The sequence below is a fragment of the Furipterus horrens genome, unplaced genomic scaffold, assembly GCF_987537825.1.
Source record: "Furipterus horrens unplaced genomic scaffold, mFurHor1.1.pri manual_scaffold_5, whole genome shotgun sequence".
NCBI classification, from domain to species: Eukaryota; Metazoa; Chordata; class Mammalia; order Chiroptera; family Furipteridae; genus Furipterus; species Furipterus horrens.
In genome coordinates, this window is record NW_028327175.1 from 115,866,532 (window position 1) to 115,886,641 (window position 20,110).

A 20,110-nucleotide genomic window follows, 5' to 3' on the forward strand; every position below is an offset into this window, starting at 1 on the left:
TACTGTTAGTACTGTGAATGACAAGATAGCCAACTCTGAAGTACGTTTTCATTGGAAGCCATCAAATCTACATAAGTGCTCTCAGTACAGGGATTTGCTGGTTCTTTAGAAGGATGTTTTCATAGAAGAGAAAAGCTGTCTTCTTGTAACTCTGGATATCAGGAAGATGTTTTCCAAAGCAGGGTTCTAATGATATGTGTTATAATTATGATGAGTGGTTGTCCTTTAGTGGAGGGGAAATGTAAAATGTGATTATGTTTGCAAACACTTCCAGAGGTATGTTCTAAAAGGAGTGGTTGAGCCATATCCATAACATGGTGACTTTAGATACAGCTTTTGTGACATGCTTACCGAATGGCACTTTGGTAGCTAATTGCAGTCTACTGATGAAGTAAATACGATTGTGCTTCATGTTGATTGATTGCATTTTTTTATCTCTTCTAGCCTGATGAAAGATTATTTTTTTAAGCCACCCATTAATCAGTTCAGCTTGAACTTCCTGGATCAGGAGCTAGAGCAAGCCTACAGGACCAGCTATCAAGAAGAGGTGCGTGTTCCTTAAATTTTACTAAGAAATGTGTCATTTTTAAGTGGATAGTTCCCAATTGTGTGCTTTGGAAACTTTTTTTGTTTTCCTGAGTGACAAGAAAATGAAGGCTAATATTGATGTCCCACAATCTGTAAGCCCTAAATGTCATCTGTATGTGAATTTATCTACTCATGGGAGAAAACTCCAAATCTTTTTGCACCCTTTAGTCTAACAATCCAGGCTTGTCATTTCCAGGCCTTTTCCTCTGAAGCTGGTGCATCTACCATTAGGCGGTGCACACCCCTAGGGCCTTGTTTCACATCTACTCCCACCACCCCACACAGAGCCATGCCCAGAGTAGGCTCCTGAGTGAAGGCGTAAGCATCTCGTACTTTCAGTTGACAGGCCTGTGCTTTCATATGCTGCTGCTTCAGTCCCCACCTATTACTTCTGTCATGAACCCAGCTTTCACACATCCTGAACCTGGGACTCAGCCATTCAGTGGAAGCTTCCAGCACGTGGCTTTTGTGCCACTGACTTTACAGATGCAGAATCATTAATTTTACTAGTCAGTAACTCAGTATGTAACACTCCTGTGAGAACTTACCAGTATGTAATCTGTTGCTGTGTGACCGTGGGCAAGTTCTTTACTTCTCTGTGCCTTAGTTTCCTCATTGTTAAGTGGAGAAATAGTAGGGAGATGGCCTACCTAAAGCACTTTTTACTCTGTACCTGGTCGGGGTAGGCAAGTGCTCAATAAATGTTTGGGTTTTCTTCCTGAACTATATACTTCATGACCATCTGTTGCAGAGTCTGTCTATGTGTGCCCACTTTTCTCCTACCCCAAACAGGTTATGAAGAATTCTCCTGTGAAGACTTTTGCCAGTGCCACCTTCAGCTCCCTCCTGGATGTATTTCTGTCAACAACAGTGTTTCTGATTCTTTCCATCATCTGCTTCCTAAAGTACGGGGCTGCCACCATGCCTCCCCCGTCAGCCACCCTGGTGGTCTTCGGGGCCGCCCTGCTACTGGAGGTGCTGTCCCTCGTGGTTTCCGTCAGGTAAAGGCTCACCTGCAGGGCGGTTCTCCAGCTTTTAGCTTCTGGCTCCCTCTGCTGGCTCAACAGTTTATGACTGAACAGTGTGCAGCACAACTGACCAGCGGTCTGAAGCGGGCTGTCTCTGCAAGCTCATTTCAGGTGACGGGTCCTCTTTCCTTCCCTCCCCCAGCCCTATTTCACAGGTCCCTCCCTTGAAGACTCTGGCCCTTGGCACAGGTCAGCATTCCCTTTACCAGAGGGTCAGTGTTCTGCAGCCCCAATGCCACCAGCTAGTCCCTGGATTTCCCAAATCAGAGACTTAAAAAACAAAACAAAAAAAAAAACAGGTGGGAAGATAGAGAATAAGAAAGGGAAGAGAAAAAGAAAAGCGTGTAGGGTGCAAATGATAGGGGGCTGCCAGGAGATGAGCAGGTTCCTGTCCTAGGTGTAAGAGCAAAACTATAAAATCCTTAGGAGAAATCATAGGTGTAAATCTCTGTGAACAGTGGTTTCTCAGATATAACACAAAAAGCACAAGCAACCAACCAAAAAATAGATAGTTGGACTTAATCAAAATTCAAAATTTTTAAGTTGAAAGAACACCATCAAGAAAGTTAAAGAGAACCTGTAGAATGGGAGAGACTATTTGCATATCTTATCTATGACTAGGGTCTGATATCTAAAGTATAAGCTCAATAATAAAAAGGTAACCTGAATAGACAGCAGTGGCCCCTCAGGAAGCTGGACCCTCAGGACTTGCCCAGCTTGATGTCAGGGTTCAATCTAGCCCCGAGGAAACTTCCAGCTGCTCTGTACATTTCTGACTAGATGTGAATACACAGGGCAGTCCGTTCACAAGCACACAGACTGCCTGCACCGCCTGCCTCCTGGGCACTATGACACTGGGTCCTTGTACCACGACCACCTTCTCTGTTCAGCCCTGTCACTCCCAACAGGGCAGCCTGTCAGCCTATGGGGTCCCACTGGTTATTATCCCCAAAAGCTGGGGGTAAAACAGAAACAGGGAGAAGAGCCCTGACCATGAGTTTCTGCTTCTCGTCCCCAACATCCCAGACAGGAAGCAATAGCTTCAGGTCTGGCCCCCAGGCTGAATGCCTGCCCCCTCCCTTCTACACTCACTGTTCTTTGCTTTCCACTGAGACCCATGTGATGAGATTCTTTGTTGAGAGCTGCCAGAGGCCATACCCTCATCTCCTGTCCCTGGCTTAAGTCACTCTGAGGTGCCTCCTTGCTGTCTTCCCAAGTTCCCCTCTAGCTAGGTGGAATTGTGTTGCCCAGAAGTAGCTCCTCCATAACGCAGCCCTTCCTGTGGGCCCGCCCCCACTGTGTCCTGGCTCTACACCCCTTGCTGAGCTGCCAGGGTCCCACTCCCAAGTCCCCTGCTTCTGGGGAACCCAGACTAAATCATCATCAGACCCCTAGTTTTCTTTTTCTTTTTAAATTTAGTTTTATGACATAATTCAAATATAATAAATTCACTCATTTACAATTCAATAATCTTTAGTAAACTTATAGAGTTGTACAGCATCACCATATAATTTTAGAACATTTTTATCACCCCAAAGAAAACATGATACACATTTGCAGTTACTCCACTCTCCTCCCTGCCAGCTCCAGGTTTCTGTCTGGCAGGGATGGGTTCTACAGCTAGATAAAGTTCTTGATCTCTCTAAGGCTAGCATTGTCTCCATACATTTTTTAAAACTCTTTATACTATGGTTTCCTGTTCCTTTGGACCCAGTTCTACAGCATCTGGGCTAAGCCGCATTTAGAGACTGCAGAAGGCTACAGGCCACACAGGCACCAGGCCTGGCTGTGCCTGGGGGCTAATGTGCTGAGCCAGGCAAACGAGGTAGCCACTGTGCTCCTGAAAGACCTCTGGTGTAACTTTAAAGTTCACTTTACCTGGGAGAGTTTGAGACCATGAAGGATTTATAGTTATAGTTATATAGTTATATTTAGGACTCCAAACTAACAAGAACCTACACTGATGAATATGTAGGTGCCCCAGGGAGGCTGGTTCTTGGCTGCTTCCGTGGTCAGCCATGGGCCTGACACCTCATCTGGAAGGCTTCCCAATCTCAGCTTGGGCTCTTGTCCTTCCACTCCAGCCATTTGTGCTGTGCCCTAGACAGGTGTGAGAACAGGGGTCTTGTCCTTGGAACTCTACAGTCCTGGGGGCCTTTGTGGAGGGCCTCCCAGGCCTGCATCCTCCTAGCTGGTGCTCAGCTCCCTCTGTCTTCTTGTAGGGCTTGTATATTCTGCCTTTGAGTATATTTGTGGTTATTCTTGGAAATATTCCAAGGACTCCATTATCCTTTAAGTATCAGGAAGCCAGAATAGTCTAGGACTTAAAAGGGTCAGATGCGCCTGGCTCCACATGGAAAATGGCTGAGATTTGGGTTTTCCTCATGGAGGGTGAACACAGGCAGAGTGCTTGCTGCATTGCAGGTGTTCAGGCCTGAAAGGGCAGGTGTCTGGGTGTGTTTGAGAGGCCCTGATGGGGGCTCCTGGCCTCTCCAGAAATGACAACAATGTGGCTGGCCCCCCTCCACCTTCCCCAGAGGCTGGCTTCAGAGAGGGACTGTGTATGTGGGTCCCCCTCCTGAGGCAGACCCCCCACTGTCCTTTTTTCTGTTCCCACTGCTAGAGTCCAGGCTACCCCGGACTCTGGGATCCCTCACTTAGTCAAGGCCATTTTCTCTTCAGAATCATAGTTCCAAGCCCCACACACTCAGCTCCCTTCTTTATGAAAAATATTTTATGATGTTCACATCACTATCCTGAAATATAGCCAGCCCACCTATGCACACAATTTCTAAAAGAATCAATGAAATGTCATCACTCCAATACGAAGGAGAAACAACAAGGAAGCCATTTAAAATAAAATATGTAGTGCTTCACCTCAGATATGCTAGGGCACCACCATCTGGAATCATAACAGAGTTGTCAGCTGTCTGCCCTCATGTGCATGATCGCTGCAAACATGACAGCTCCAAACGTGGACTGTTAGAGGTGTGCAGGTTTGGTGGCACAAGCACCATGGGCTGGATTACAGCCCGTGGTTTCTGAAATGCTGAACAACTCTTGGTGATGTCCCAAACTAAACAAAGGGTAATCTTGCTTGGTTTACACAGTAGTTTATTCCTGGAAAAGTATATGTTAACAACATGCAGAAACCACTTTCTGTTTGTCAAATAAATGCAATGAGACTGTAGGCTGAGGTCATTGTCAGCAGGCTTACAAGCTCCCTGTGTGTCCAGGGGTCATGTGGCAGTTGTGTGGGGTGTAGGGCAGAGCTTCTCTGGACATTGCAGAATGCCTCTGTAGATGTCAGTAGCCCCCCTCAATCATTGTGGCAACCCAAACGGCTTCCCCAGATTCCAAAACACCCCCTGAACCACCTACTCAAGACCTCCTGCTCCAGGAACAGATGACAGGAAGGTGGCCACTTTTCAGGGGGTTAATATCTGTGTGCCCAGTTCCTACCTGCTCTGTTTAGACCCACAGAGGCTTATGCATGGCTTTCTACAAGCATATCTTATCAGTTTGCAACAAGTGAACTTAAGATATGATGAGCTGAGCAAGTCCAATGTACTTGGCCATCTATCAAAAGTGAGGGATGTGGGGGCTCTGCCTGTTGTTCATGCCAGCAGCAGCGTGGGTGAGAGTGGGGAGTGGGCCTGGCCATGGATCCTCCATCCCATCTTCTCTGTCAGGCTGACCCACCTACAGGCACCCCATTTCTTCTTTCTCTTCCTCCCTGTTACAGGATGGTATTTTTCCTGGAGGATGTGATGGCTTGTACCAAGCGCCTACTGGAATGGATAGCTGACTGGCTCCCACGCCATTTCATTGGGGCCATCCTGGTGTCACTTCCTGCTCTCGCAGTCTATTCACACATCACTTCTGAGTTTGAGACAAACATACATGTAAGTAAAGGCTTGGCAATTTTATTCCTGTGCCTGATGAATTGGGACACCAATTTAATATAGGCCTTTAAAGAAGTACAACCTCCTTTTCATTCCTGTTAGTTTGTCTTTTGAAAAGACTTGCTTGCAGTAGAGGAGCAGGCAGGGAGGTTTCCATGAAGCCTGTGCAGATGCTCAAGCCTGTCGATGACCACACTCACGAATGCTGGATAAGATGCTGTCCTGCTCTGGGAAGAGTCCCCAGTGCACATGTGTCCTGTCCTGCCTCTCTTGGTGTCCACCAAGATCCAATTCAGTTATTTTCTTACGTGTTTTACAATATAAAGAAACATTATAAGCAATACAAGATAATGTGCTGGTCTGCAGAACTGGTACAGGTAATTGACCCATACCTGGACCAGCTGCTGGTGATCAAGGAAGGAGCTTCTGAGTTAAACCCCATCAAGAATAAATTAATGCTGTTGTGGAAGATTTTATTTTGGGTGAAAGTACTGTAACATGAACTGCCAGTGCAAGCTGACTGTGTTTAATACTTTAATATCAAATTACTTTTCTGCTGATAGGCAGCAGGTAGCTGAAGGAAAGGTTTTTTAAAGGTAACTGATTACTCAATGGGAGTTCTCAAATGGTATAGCCTGCCTTTCCTGTCCTCCAAAATGTGGTTTCCACACATTTGGAGAAGAATTTTAGGGCCTCCATGAACCTATACCGTGAACCTCACTGTAATTAACCTAATGATTCATGATCTGCCCTTGAAACTGCTCTATATATTGTGATATCTGTGACATTTTTTATATGACACAGAAACACAGATAAATGAGCAAATCATTTGACCTCATGGTGCTCAGGTGGTGGATGGTGAGTGGGCCCACGAGTTGAGGAGGCGGGGTGGGTTCCTTACTGAGTGTCTGTCCCTCATTGCAGTTCCCCGTGTTCATGGGCTCGGCCATCCTCATCGCCATTGTGCACTACTGTAACTTCTGCCAGCTTAGCTCCTGGATGCGGTCCTCCTTAGCCACTGTTGTCGGGGCTGGGCACCTGCTTCTGCTCTACATTTCCCTGTGCCCAGACAGGTATGTATGCCAGTGCAGTTTGTGTCTGGTACCCTCAACAGCAGGGCCACCTTTCCCAGCATCACCTATGTCTCTCTCACCTCAGTTTCACTTCAGCACTAACACCCTCCACTCTTAACAGATACTCACTGTTACAACACGAGATGGCTTTCAACACATAATGTCAACAACTTGGTGAAATGCCTAAAGAATAATGTACAAAAGAAAATAATTTAATAACATGTATTTACCTTTATACACTCTTTGGTGACTACCCTTGGGAGACATAATTCAGTAGGTTACATGCTTGAACTTATTTAGAATGAAGATGTTTGACTTACAAAGGTAGGACCACATGCTTTTTTATACAAGATGATCAAGAAAATGAAGGAATAAAGGTATAGTTGGGCACACAAAAATGAAAAGATGAAGCAGGTTCTTACCTTATTTGAAGTAGGGTTAGTGAACCAAGACAGATTCCAGACTGTTGAAGTAGAGGAAATGAAGAGGTATGACAGTCTTGCAAGTGACTTGGGCATTATTCATAAATATTGTGTCACAACAACTCCTCACTTTATGCATGAAATTATTAGAGTAATCACTGAAAATGCGACACCTGTCTAGAGAAAGTCCAGCCATTGTTAACATAATGAGAACGGTTTGAAGTAACCTGGCAGCCAAGGAGAATAGACTGGAATGTGCATGTGTGGACAATGACGGCTTCACTGTTCTAGTCAGTGGGGGTGGTAGACTCATTGAGTAAGTGTGTGTACTATGTGGCTGTTGCATTCAAAATGACTGTAAAATTTCAGATATCCCACATAGCAATATTTTTGCTGATATGTCTCTTAGGGAAAGGGAAATAAAGGAAGGAATAAACAAATGGGACTACATCAAACTAAAGAGTTTCTGCTCAGCGAAAGATAACATCAGCAAGATGAAAAGGGAACCAACTGTATGGGAGAACATATTTGCCAATGATATCTCAGACACAGGATTGATCTCCAAAATATATGGAGAACTTACATGACTCAACACTAAGAAGATAGATAATCCAATTAAAAATGAGCAAAGGACCTGAACAGACATTTCTCCAAGGAGGACATACAGAGGGCCCATAGGCACATGAAAGAATGCTCAACATCACTAGCCATCAGAAAGATGCAAATTAAAACCACAATGAGATACCACCTCACACCTGTCAGAATGGCCATCATCAACAAATCAACAAACAACAAGTGCTGGCGAGGATGTAGAGAAAAGGGAACCCTAGTGCACTGTTGATGGGAATGCAGACTGGTACAGCTACTATGGAAGACAGTATGGAATTTTCTCAAAAAACTAAAACTGGAAATGCCTTTTGATCCAGTGATTCCATTGCTAGAATTACACCCAAAGAATCCTGAAACTCCAATTCAAAAGAACCTATGCACTCCTATGTTCATAGCAGTACTACTTACAATGGCCAAGTGCTGGGAACAGCCTAAGTACCCATCAGCAGATGAGTGGATCAAAAAACTGTGGTACATTTATGCAATGGAATACTACACAGCAGAAACAAAGAAGGAACTTCCACCTTTTGCTACAGCGTGGATGGAACTGGAGAGTATTATGCTAAGTGAAATAAGCCAGGCAGCGAAAGACAAATATATGATCTCAACTAATACAGGAAACTAATGAACAACACAAACAAAATGAGCAAAATAGAGCCAGAGGCATGGAAACAAGGAACAGACTGACAGTGACCAGAAGCTGGGGGGGTGGGGGGGGGGAAAGAAGGGGAAGGGTCTGGTCAAGGAACTAGTATAAATGACCCAAAGACATGGACAACTAAATGGGGATTGACTGCAAGAGGGGCAGAGCAGGGGAGAGCAAAGGGGGGAGAAATTAGACAACTGTAATAGAAAAACCAGAAAAAATAAATAAAATTAAAACAAAAAAGACTGAGCAATTAGAGCAACGAATCTGCATCAAATTTTGCAGTAAGCTTGAACATTCCTCTTTGGAAACCATCCAGATGATTCAGAAGGCTTTCAGGGATGATGCAATGAGTGCAGCGCAAATAAAAGTGTGGCACAAACGCTTCAAAGATGGCCGAGAATCTTGAAAATGATCCACGTCTGGAAGGTCTGCAACAAGCAGAATGCCTGAGAATGTTGAACATGTATGGGCTGCAATCAACAAAGATCAGTGACTGACAGTGTGAGAACTAGAAGCTAATCTAGGGATTCCAAAAACTACTGTGTCAGAGATTTTGACACAGGATCTTGGCATGAAACATGTGGCAAAATTTGTTCCATGGCTTCTGCTACCAGAGCAGAAGGAACATTGTGCTGCAGCTGCTAATGACTTGATTCAAACTGCTACCAGTGAATTAGGTTTCCTCAAGAAGGCCGTAACCGGAGGTGAACCATGGCTCTATGGCTTGTGGTAGTTGCTCTTGCTTTGCTTTCCTTTTCTGTGAACTCATTTAACACTTCATGTGATTATAAAAGCCACTCTTGAGTCCTCACCTGGCCTTTGCTGCCCAGGAAAGCTGCTCACAGATGCTGTGACATGTTTCCCTTCTCAATAAGCAAGACTCCCTGGATGGGGAAGTTTGCAGTTAATTGCAGGACTGGGTGGGTTCTGGGTATAAGTAACATGACTCCAAAAGAAGCTGCTACAAATATAGAGAGAATAAGGGCTGCATGTGTGTACCTTCCCTAATACCAAGAGAGAGTTCTTTATTTATGTATGGTTTCAATATCTAAAATTGGGATGTGATGGCTTTGGGCACCATTAATAGTGAAGTCTGGTTTCTCCAGTAGATTTAATCTGCCAGCACCTCTAGCACTTCCTTTCAAAACTGATCCTTTGTCAATAGGCATTGCTGTTGGAACATTCTGTTCTATAGGACACCATGATTAAGTCTTAACAGTAGCATGTATGCATTAGAGAGTTTTTCTGTTTTATTTTGTTCTTTTGTGATTTCGTCTATTTTCCATAGTTGATATAAAGGCTTTTTAGCTATATCATTATCTTTACCTTGTGTCATTCTTAATCAACACACAATATCAAATTATAATGAAAAAATAGCTGTCTAAATTGATCTTCACACAAAAAAGGAAAATTGTTTATTTAAACTCTTCTCAGATTGTTTTATGTAATGCCTTTTTTGCCTTGTATAATAATATTTTTTTTATTTTAATTTCAGTTCTGTAGTAATTTCAGACCTTAGTGCAGTACAGAATTTCAGGTAAGCTTTCAACATTGTGCTTACATCTAAATCAATGATAGTAACTATATTATTATTGCTTATGTCTAAACCTTCTAAAAATAATTGCATGTTAAGTAAAAAGAACAATATATACATCCTTAGAATAATAAGTGAAAACTACCTACTTGTTGAAATATCAGTTCATAGTTATGATATCTATTAGGAAAGTGGAATGATAGTTAAGACATGTTAGATTCGGTTTAATTTTATATAAGACTTTAAGAGATCTCACCAAGCAAAGAAAAATACTTATTTTATTTTCTAAAATATTTTCAAATACCTGACTAGAATGAAATAATAAATGTTACACCCTTGCTTTATTATAAACATTAAACTGAATTCTAAATAAATTGAAGACTGAAAATAAAAATTATATAAAACTATATAAAAATCTAGAGAAAATAAAATTAAATGGTTTTCAAGCCTCTGAGACAGAGATGATTTTCCAATCTTACAAATAATAGAACCACATGCAAAAAGAAAAAAGAGAGAGAGAGAGAGAGAGAGAGGGAGAGAGAGGGAGAGAGAGAGAGATCAAAGACTGACAAGATTGATTGAGGGGGATCGAAGCAGACTGAGAAAAATACTTTGTGGGACTGTTGTTAAAAAAAAAAAAAAAAAGCTAATTAAGGCCTACATAGATTAAAGATAGAAAATAACCAAAAGATGCACAAGAGGAAATGTAGGTAGTCGGTAAATATGTTACTACTGAAATCATTACACATTCAGAATTCCTTTTGGTCTTTTTAAATTGGACCTTTAAAAAGTTACAATGAAAATACCTAGTGCAGGTATGGCACATTCATAAATTGCTGGTGGTCTTTAATTTTGTGTAGCTACTAGGCACTTATAAAATACAAGTTTATTTAATAAATCGACACATTAGGTGACTCTCCCCATTTTCTAGATGAGGAAGCTAAAGATCAGAGAAGTTAAGAACCTACCTATTGTCACACAGCTGGTCACTGGCAGTGTTTAAAACCTCTCCTCTCTCATGACCAGGCCATGCTTTTTCTGCCATGCTTTCTTACTCCTCAGAATGGTACAAACTAATTTGACAACCTATAAAAATGGTCCTAGCCTCTAAGTAAATAATTCTGTTCTCTGCTGAGGAGATATTTCAGTGTGCCCAAAAATATCAGTCACAATGATTGATAATATTGAAAATATGTCAGCAACCTCAGTTGTCAGTAGAAAAGAAATTAATTATGATACACATACTCAAATTTTGCAACTGTTAAAATGAAGCAGCATGGGAAACATTTATGGTTTTCATTGTTATTTATTATGTGAAATTACATATGTTCTATAACTACAGCTAGGTAATTCATTGTATATGAAAATGTAAGATAGAATAGTTAAGATATAGTAATGAGTGATGAATGATGATATTTTTCTGTTTCTGCAATTAAAAAATTAAATATTTGTGGACATTTAGACCTTGGAAGGAGAATTAAAGCAACTATGGAACAAAGGCTGAATGCAAATGTGTTTCTATGTATGATTACAACTATAGTATTCAAAAAAGCAAAATACTTAGCAGCTCTTTCTAAGTTAAATTTTCGTTGATGTATAACATATACAAAAAAGAGTACCCAGATCATAAGAATACAGCTCAATGAATTTTCACAAGTGAGCACACCCACTTAACTATCACTCAGACCAAAAAGAAGATTGCTAGGATCCAGAAGCCCACCTTGTGTCCATCCTGGTGACCCCGCCCCTGCATTCTAGGCATAGATTTTAAATGGAACTGAAATATACCAAAATGTTAACAAATCTTGTATTTAGCTGATTAGAACCACGAGTGACCTTTGTTTTCTATTTTTCCTCTATGTTTTAATCCTTCTCCATGATTTAATGTCCAACTACTAAGTCATAAATTAACCCTTGTATTTAGTCACATAAAATTCCTCCTTTTGGAACTGGCCTTTGCTATTTGAATTTAGGAGTAGGGCCATCACTTTTGTTCCTTCTATAGTAGAATAAGAAATATAGGTTATAGATCAGAAGTAATTCTCCCATCTGTGTGTTACAGATCTATTCTGTTGCAGGGCAGCCCCTTGGGTACTAATGTAAGTGTGTGCATTAACACTCTTAAGCAAAGGTAAAAGCAAACATTGCAGTCTGTTCCTCTTTCCCTTCCATACTGGCCCACATTTTGGTGCTCCGCTCCTCCATCCAAAGGGAACTGGCCTGTGTCTGTCACCAGAGTCAGGCCACACTACTGGCTTTGTCCACATCACAGCAAGAACAGTGACAAAACCAGTAGAACTATTGAGGAAACCTAGACACATCACCCATTTTTACAGGGATTTACAGTGCCGGGTTGTACTGTTAAGAAGACATTAAGCCTTGTTGACATCTACTCATAAAGAGAGCTGTTCCTCTGTGCCGCCACTTTGGAGAAGCAGAAAGAAAGATTCTAACCTAACAAGATAGGCTCACACACGGGGAGAAGGTTTACTTTCTCCTCTTCCTACTCTAAAGCCAGCTGGAGGTTTGAGGGGCTAGACAAAAATCTGTTTTAGTCATCTAAAATAAGTAGTTATTTTGTTCATTGGTTGAGATTCATAATATGTATTGCCATTTGTTTATTTTTTTAATATTTAAGTTTTTTTATTGATTATGTTGTTACAGTTGTCCCCATTTCCTTTCCTTTTGCTCCCCTCTGCCCAGCAACCCCCTTCCCTCCAGCAATCCATCCTCCCTTAGTTCATGTCCATGGGTCGTGCATATAAGTTCTTTGGCTCCTCCATTTCCTATACTATTCTTAATGTTCCCCTGCCTACTTTGTACCAACCGATTATGCTTCTTATTCCCTGCACCTTTTCCCCATTGCTCCCCTTTCCTCCTCCCTGCTAATAACCCTCCAGACGATCCCCATACCTATGATTCTGTTCCTATTCTGGCTTGTTTAGCTGGGTTTTGTTTTTATTTTTTAGATTCAGTTGTTGATAGTTGTGAGTTTGTTGTCATTTTTGTATTCATAGTTTTGATAAATCCCTTTAACATTTCATATAATAATGGCTTGGTGATGATGAACTCCTTTACCTTGTCTAAGAAGCACTTCATCTGCCCTTCCATTCTAAATGAAAGCTTTTCTGGATAGAGTAATCTTCATTGTAGGTCCTTGCTTTGCATCACGTTGAATACTTCTCGCCAGTCCCTTCTTGCCTGCAAAGTTTTTTTTTGAGTAATCAGCTGATAGTCTTATAGATACCCCTTTGTCGGTAACTCTCTGCTTTTCTCTTGCTGCTTTTAAGAGTCTCTCTTTATCTTTCACCTTTGGCATTGTAATTATGATGTGTCTTGGTGTGGTCCTCTTTGGGTCTAGCTTGTTTGGGACTCTCTGGGCTTCCTGGACTTTAATGCCCTGTCTGTAACACTATTAGGATTTGCTTCGCCAAAACTTCGCCAAATTTGGGAAGTTTTCCTTTATTATTTTCTCACATAAGCTTTCAATTTCTTGCTCTTCCTCTTCTCTTTCTGACACCCCTATGATTCGGATGTTGGCACGTTTAAAGTTATCCCAGAGGTTCCGAAGCTTCTCATTTTTTTCAATTCTTGTTTCCTCATTCTGTACTGGCTGACTGTTTTTTTTCTTCCTTATGTTCCAAGTCATTGAACAGTATCCTTCCCTTCACCATTGGTTTTATGTGGATTTTCCTTTATTTCATTTAGCATAGCCTTCACTTCTTCCCTTAGGCATTTGCCATACTTAAGGATATCTCAAGTCTGTGAGCATCCTTATCACCAGTGTTTTGAATTCTGCATCTGTTAGGTTGGCTGTCTTCTCGTCTGTTAGGTTGGCTATCTCCTCATCACTTAATTCTCCTACTGGAACCTTGATCCCAGTCCCTCTTCTGGGTCATACTTCTCTGTCTCCTCATTTTGACAGGCTTCTGTGTTTGCCTCTCTTTCTTAGGTAGAGCTGTCGCACCTGTTATGTTGTAAGGGGCAGAGCCTTAGGTATTCATTAGTACAGGGCGACTTTTTCATCACGTTGTAGTGTTGTGTGAAGGGGACTGATAGGGAACAATACCACTTGCTAAGCACTTGCCCCTTTTCCAGGCACTTCTCCTGCTTCCCATATGGGACTGGCGCCTCCCTAGCTGTTGCCCTGGCTGTTGTTCCCAGAGTGAGTGGGTATGCGGACATTCTAGGACTGTGGGGGCCCTTTAAACAGGCAGACTCTTCTGAGAGACCCAACAGTTTCTTTCTTTGCCCTGCCCGCACTCGTTTGCACAGTCAGAAACAATGAGGCTTTATTTTCCCCGGTGCTGGAACTGTGAGCTGTGTGATCTGGTCTGGTGCTGGGAGCACTCACCAGGTGTCCCTCCCTGCTTTTTAAAACGTCTGACTGTGCTTCCCTCCAGCGTGCCGCTGCTGCTCCTGCCACAATGCGTCCTCTCCATCCTGGTTCTGCCCCTCCTACCTGTCTGGATGAGTATTTCTTCTTTATATCTTTGTTTGCTGGACTTCCACACAGCTCAATTTTCTGGAACTTATGGTTGTCTCTCGTTTTGAGATAGTTGTATTCCTTCTTAGTTGTGGAGGGAGACACAGTGTGTCTATCTAGGCCTCCATCTTGGCCAGAAGTCCCATATTGCCATTTGTTTAACTTGACAGTTGTCAGAATAAATAAGTGAAGAGTGGTGTGTCTTACTTACCATAGGCCTTTTTGGTCTTGGTTCCCAGGTATTGAATCACAGGATCTGTATCAGAGATCCCCCAAACTACCCCAAGTCTGATAATTCACTAGGAAGACTCAGGACTTGGCATATAGTCACACTCATGGCTATGGTTTATTACAGTGAAAGAACACAAAGTGAAATCAGCAGAGAGAAAAGGCACATGAGATGAAATTGAAGGAAACCAGGTGCCAGTTTTGAAGAGTCCTCTCCCAGTGGAGTCATATAAGGACATACTTAATTCCGTCAGCAACAAGCTATGACAATGCATGTGAAATGTTGTCACCAGGGAAGCCCTGTAGAGACTCAGGATTTCATTGGAGGCTGGTCACATAGGCACCCTCCTCCTAGCATGTACCAAAATTGCAGGCTTTCAGAAGGAAGGCAGGTGCTCAGTGTATAGAGAGTTGTTTGTATAGTCTAGGCCTGATGAGCCCCTCTTATCAAGAAGGGGTGGGCACCTCACCATACCCAAGTTCTCTGATGCCAGCCTCAGGCACCTTTGCCAGAAGGTCTTTCTACAGATGGCAGCCTCTGATCTGCTGTCTTAACTTCTTTCTGTAAAGAGCCTTAGGCCAGTAGTGACTTAACAATATCCTATCCTTTCTTCAGTTTACACATGAGGAAATTGAGACCTGGATAGATGACATGACTTGCCCAAGGTTGTAAGATTCTGCAGTGGTCCATCCAGGACAGAGCCCAAGTGTCATCATTCTAAGGCCAGGGCTTTTGTGACTATGCTTCATAGAGGGCTCTGGTGGCCATGTTGGTCAACTTCACTAGTTCTTAATATCCTTAAGTTACAGGTAACAGTAAAACTCATTAAACATTTTGAGTAAAGAATTCAGTTTTCTGTGCCATGGAACTGTCTGAACTGAGGACCCATCCATTTCATATATAATTATATTTCTGTGGTGACCCAGCCCATTGTTACATAAAACCTAGTATCCCACTTGGTGCACTTTAGAAACACATCAGGGTAAAAAATTTATCTGAATAGAACAGTCACAGTGTTATAAACAAAAGAAAGATTAGAAGGAACTTTTGACAAGTGTTAACAGTGATTGCCTCTAGATGGCAGGATGATGGATGAATCTTTTTTCCTTTCTACTCTAAATTTTGTGTGATGAGTAGGTAGTGTTTTTAAATGAAAAACATATATATTTAAAAAATAAACTTCACAAGAGAGTGTGTTCTTCATGTTAATGTTCAGCTCTCCAGTCACAGCTGTCGCCCTTCACACTGTGGAACCAGAGAACAGCCCCTGAAAGCAGGCTCAGTTATTGGAGGGGATAGAAATTAGAAGGGCAAGTTGGAAATTTCTAGTGGAATTGTAAATGCACAGTATTTTAAATGACTCAGTAATTCTAATTCCAAGAATTGAATCCACAGACAGACTCATTCTTATGCACAATGAAACAGTGCAAGAATATCACTGCAACGTTGTTGCCAGTAGTGAAAGAAGGACACAACCTAGTGCCCACAGGAGGGAGTCTGGTTGTTACTGTACACCCATGTATTACTATAGTGCACAACCTCAAGAAAATGGCAATGTTGGTTACCTTGGAGGAAAGAAACATATTTTTCCATTGTTTATACTGTTGATATTTTTACAAAGTGTTACACTTGAAAGTACACATTTTATACTTTTAAAAAATGTTAAAATTGCCTTAAATGACTGGCAAAACAAAACTCTCATAGTAGAGGGAATGGTATTTTGCCAGGTGCTTATAAAGGCAGAGAACTTAGAAAAATTCTTTGTGAAATTGTAAGTCTTTTAAAACTAAAGTTGGATTAGAAATCTAAAAAGTGAATGTACCAGAAGATGTTAAATTTCTTGGATGTGAGAATAGTGTGGTTATGTAGGGAGATATCCTTATTTGTAGGAGGTATGTACTGAAATAATCAGGACCGAAGTGCCATAATGTTTGCAGCTTACTTCCAAAATGTTCAGCTACAAGCAAGTGAGCATGTGTGCATGCATGTGTGTGTATGTTGACAGAGGGAAATGGCAAAGTGGCATAATGTTAACAATAGTTGAATCCAAGAGAAGGATATAATAAGGTTTGTTTTGCTAGTGTCTTAACTTTTCCATAAGGTTGACATTTTTGAAAGTAAAAAGCTGGGAAAAAATAAACAATTTTCAAAACCAAAGAGTTAAAAACTTCTGAAAAACAAAGCAATTACAAAGCACTTATTAAAGAAATTAGTTACAGAAGTCAGCCTTTATCTCTCTACATCTTTAGGCAGCCAGCTAAATAGAAATTGGTTGCTTTGCAGCTGCAGGTGGTCAAAGATTTGAACTTAACAAAATTTTATGCAAACTGCTGGTTAGCTGGGCTGTTTCAGAACCTGAAAGTACTGAGAGTAACCTTTTCTTTAAAAGATTCATATAAAAATGTGACATCTTTCTCTTCTTATTCTCTTTCCTTTCCAGTTCCGAGAGGAATTCATGCAATAGTTCATTGCTGCATGACAGCAGGAGACCAGCCAGCCTAATTGGTCAGGAAATGAGTCTCGTCTTCTTTCTCCTGCTCTTGTTGGTCTGGTTCCTGAATCGAGAATTTGAGGTCAGCTACCGCCTTCATTACCATGGGGACGTGGAGGCAGACCTTCATCGCACCAAGATCCAGAGCATGAGGGACCAAGCCGACTGGCTGCTGAGGAACATCATCCCCTACCATGTGGCCGAGCAGCTGAAGGTTTCCCAGACCTACTCCAAGAACCATGACAACGGGGGAGTCATCTTTGCCAGCATTGTCAACTTTAGTGAGTTCTATGAGGAGAACTATGAGGGAGGCAAGGAGTGCTACCGGGTTCTCAACGAGCTGATTGGGGACTTTGATGAGCTCCTGAGCAAGCCAGACTATAGCAGCATTGAGAAGATTAAGACCATTGGGGCCACGTACATGGCCGCATCAGGGCTGAATGCCACACAGTGCCAAGATGGCAGCCACCCACAAGAGCACCTGCAGATTCTGTTTGAGTTTGCCAAAGAGATGATGCGCGTGGTGGATGACTTCAACAACAACATGCTGTGGTTCAACTTTAAGCTCAGAGTTGGCTTCAACAATGGACCCCTGACGGCAGGAGTCATTGGCACTACCAAGCTGCTGTACGACATCTGGGGAGACACCGTCAACATCGCCAGCAGGATGGACACCACGGGAGTAGAGTGCCGCATCCAGGTGAGTGAAGAAAGCTACCGTGTCCTAAGCAAGATGGGCTATGACTTTGACTACAGGGGCACGGTGAATGTTAAGGGCAAAGGTCAAATGAAGACCTACCTTTACCCAAAGTGCACAGACAATGGGGTCATACCACAGCACCAGCTCTCCATCTCCCCAGACATCCGCGTCCAGGTGGATGGCAGCATTGGACGGTCTCCCACAGACGAGATTGCCAATCTGGTGCCTTCTGTACAGAACTTGGACAAGACATCTCTGGGTTCTGAGAACAACACTCAGGCCAAGGACACTCATCTATCTTCAAAGAGACCCTGGAAAGAGCCCATCAAAGCCGAAGAAAGGTGTCAATTTGGCAAAGCCATAGAGAAAAGTGACTGTGAAGATATGGGGATGGAAGAAGCCAATGAACTCACCAAACTCAATGTCTCAAAGAGTGTGTGACGCAGCAGCTGAATGCTGCCCACGGTGCTCTGTTCATCAAAACACAATAATATTCGTATTTGGCTGTTGTGCATTCCAAGCACCACAGTTTCCATCCCCTGATGTGGTGTCTGTCATGTGGTCATTGCAGCCCTAACTTCTGTGTGGATCACAGTTATTCAGGGTTCATTTTCATTCATTTCTTTCCTTTTTCTCCCCTCTGGAACTCTCTTCCCTTGGTGTAACCATTCAGCAGCATGGAGAACAAGTGCCTTCAGGCGCTAGCTGTGGCTTTGGAGTCTAGGAAAAGAGGCCACATGTGGAGATAACGGCATTGGCTATTGTTGGACTTTTAAGACAAAAGCTGCAGTTAAAATATCATTATTATTGCTTTTTCTCATGAGACACTATTTTTCTGGCTAATACAATGTTTATGAAGTTTATCTTTTTCGATATACATAATAGTGTTTTCCAGTGACCTGATCTTTCTGTGTAAACACACATGCTCACACTTTCATTTATGAATCTGAGATTAAGTGCCAGTAACTCACTGAGAGAGGATGTCAAGTGGGGTGGGGCGTGGACTGAGAACATCAGTCAGCCAGGATGGCCTGGTGCCCCTCTCTCCTGCACCTTTCAGAGGACCCGAGCCCTTGTGGGCTGTGGGTGCCCCGCTCTCCAATCCTCCACATGCAGACCACGATTCCAAATGCTAACCGGTGATAAAGCCTCAGGTATTTAAAAGTCATTTTTATTCTGCCCTCATGCTGAGGGGTCTTCCAGCTGGGAGTGAAGGAGTTTGTCTTTGAGGCTGACTCTTCTGAGAGGGAAATGAAAATAAGTGTCTGAAGGTTGCATTTATTTATTTATTTATTTATCAGGAAACGTTTTCAGGGAAGGAATGCGGAGTCATTCTGGTGAAGGGAAATAAACTCTGGGGATCTGCTAAAGGCACACAGCAGAGGATGCAAAGTTATCTGTTAGTGTTTTAGCCACTTTTGGCCACCTCCCCCGTGAGGGGGCCAAGTGGGACCCCAGTGGACATAGCCAGAGCTCTGAGTCAGAGAAGCTCTCCACCACTGTTTTTTAAACCGAATGCCACTACTTCTGCCCTGCATGATGCTGCAGGGATTGGATCAGAGCCCAGCTGGGTGTGAAGCAGGAGGTCTGGGCAAAGTACAAAAACAGCAGTCAGTGCCAGTGTTGTCTGGCCTTCACACATTCAAGAAGTTTCTCCATCCTTCCTGTTCTCAGCCTGCGCAGGGCCTATTTGTGGCAGGATTGGACCTAGTGGATGAATGCCACCCCTGTCTAGATGGAGTTCTTCCACTATACAGTCAGGATCGTCGGAATGCAAATGAGGCATAAACCAGGGGCAGTGTAGAAAACCTAGGAAACTCACCTCTGTGCCCTTTGTTGCCAATCCTTGTAATTACGTTTTGCCACGTGGAGTCTGAAGTTTATGTAGAACTGAACTCAGGCTAGAGTTGCCTTGTCATAGTCATAGTTATTTTTAAGTTGACGCTGGCCTACAGCTCATGGGATAATTTGAGGACTAGCTCCTTCTCTGTTTAAGGTCTTCACTGACATGCCCTGTGCATTTGCTTTTCACTGGTAAATCTGTGTGTAACTTTCACATCTGCATTAAGTCCCGTCATTACTCTTCCTTCCAAAATTCATACAGAATCTGCCATTTCTGGCATCGTGAAATACTGATTCTGATTAGCCATCTCCCCAGGGGACATGTGATGACCACCTGGCTGTACAGCTGAAGCTGGGATCTCAATGTCCTGGGGGATTGAGAGCATTCTCAGTAACTAATATTTTCCTTCAGGTTTTACTGTCACTATGTTGTTCTTCCAATGCTTGAGAAAGGATGGTTGTAACAATACCTCTTGCTTCTAAAGAATGTATTCTTATAAAATATTGCAGAATTTTTATTTAAAAAAAAAAACACTACCTGATGCTCTCCTTGT

At 42.6% G+C, this 20,110-nt stretch overlaps 1 protein-coding gene across 1 annotated transcript in view; it reads left to right on the top strand.

Moving 5' to 3' along the window:
- ADCY9 (adenylate cyclase 9) overlaps positions 1–19,898 on the top strand; it is a 155,826-nt gene extending 135,928 nt beyond the window's left edge. Inside the window, exons 6-11 of the mRNA XM_090277121.1 lie at positions 445–547; positions 1,381–1,589; positions 5,362–5,521; positions 6,446–6,594; positions 9,770–9,811; positions 16,964–19,898. Of these exons, the coding sequence (XP_090133247.1) occupies positions 445–547; positions 1,381–1,589; positions 5,362–5,521; positions 6,446–6,594; positions 9,770–9,811; positions 16,964–18,155 (1,855 nt within the window). The 3' untranslated portion in view covers positions 18,156–19,898. The remainder of the gene's footprint in view (positions 1–444; positions 548–1,380; positions 1,590–5,361; positions 5,522–6,445; positions 6,595–9,769; positions 9,812–16,963) is intronic.
- The last annotated feature ends 212 nt before the right edge of the window (positions 19,899–20,110 follow it).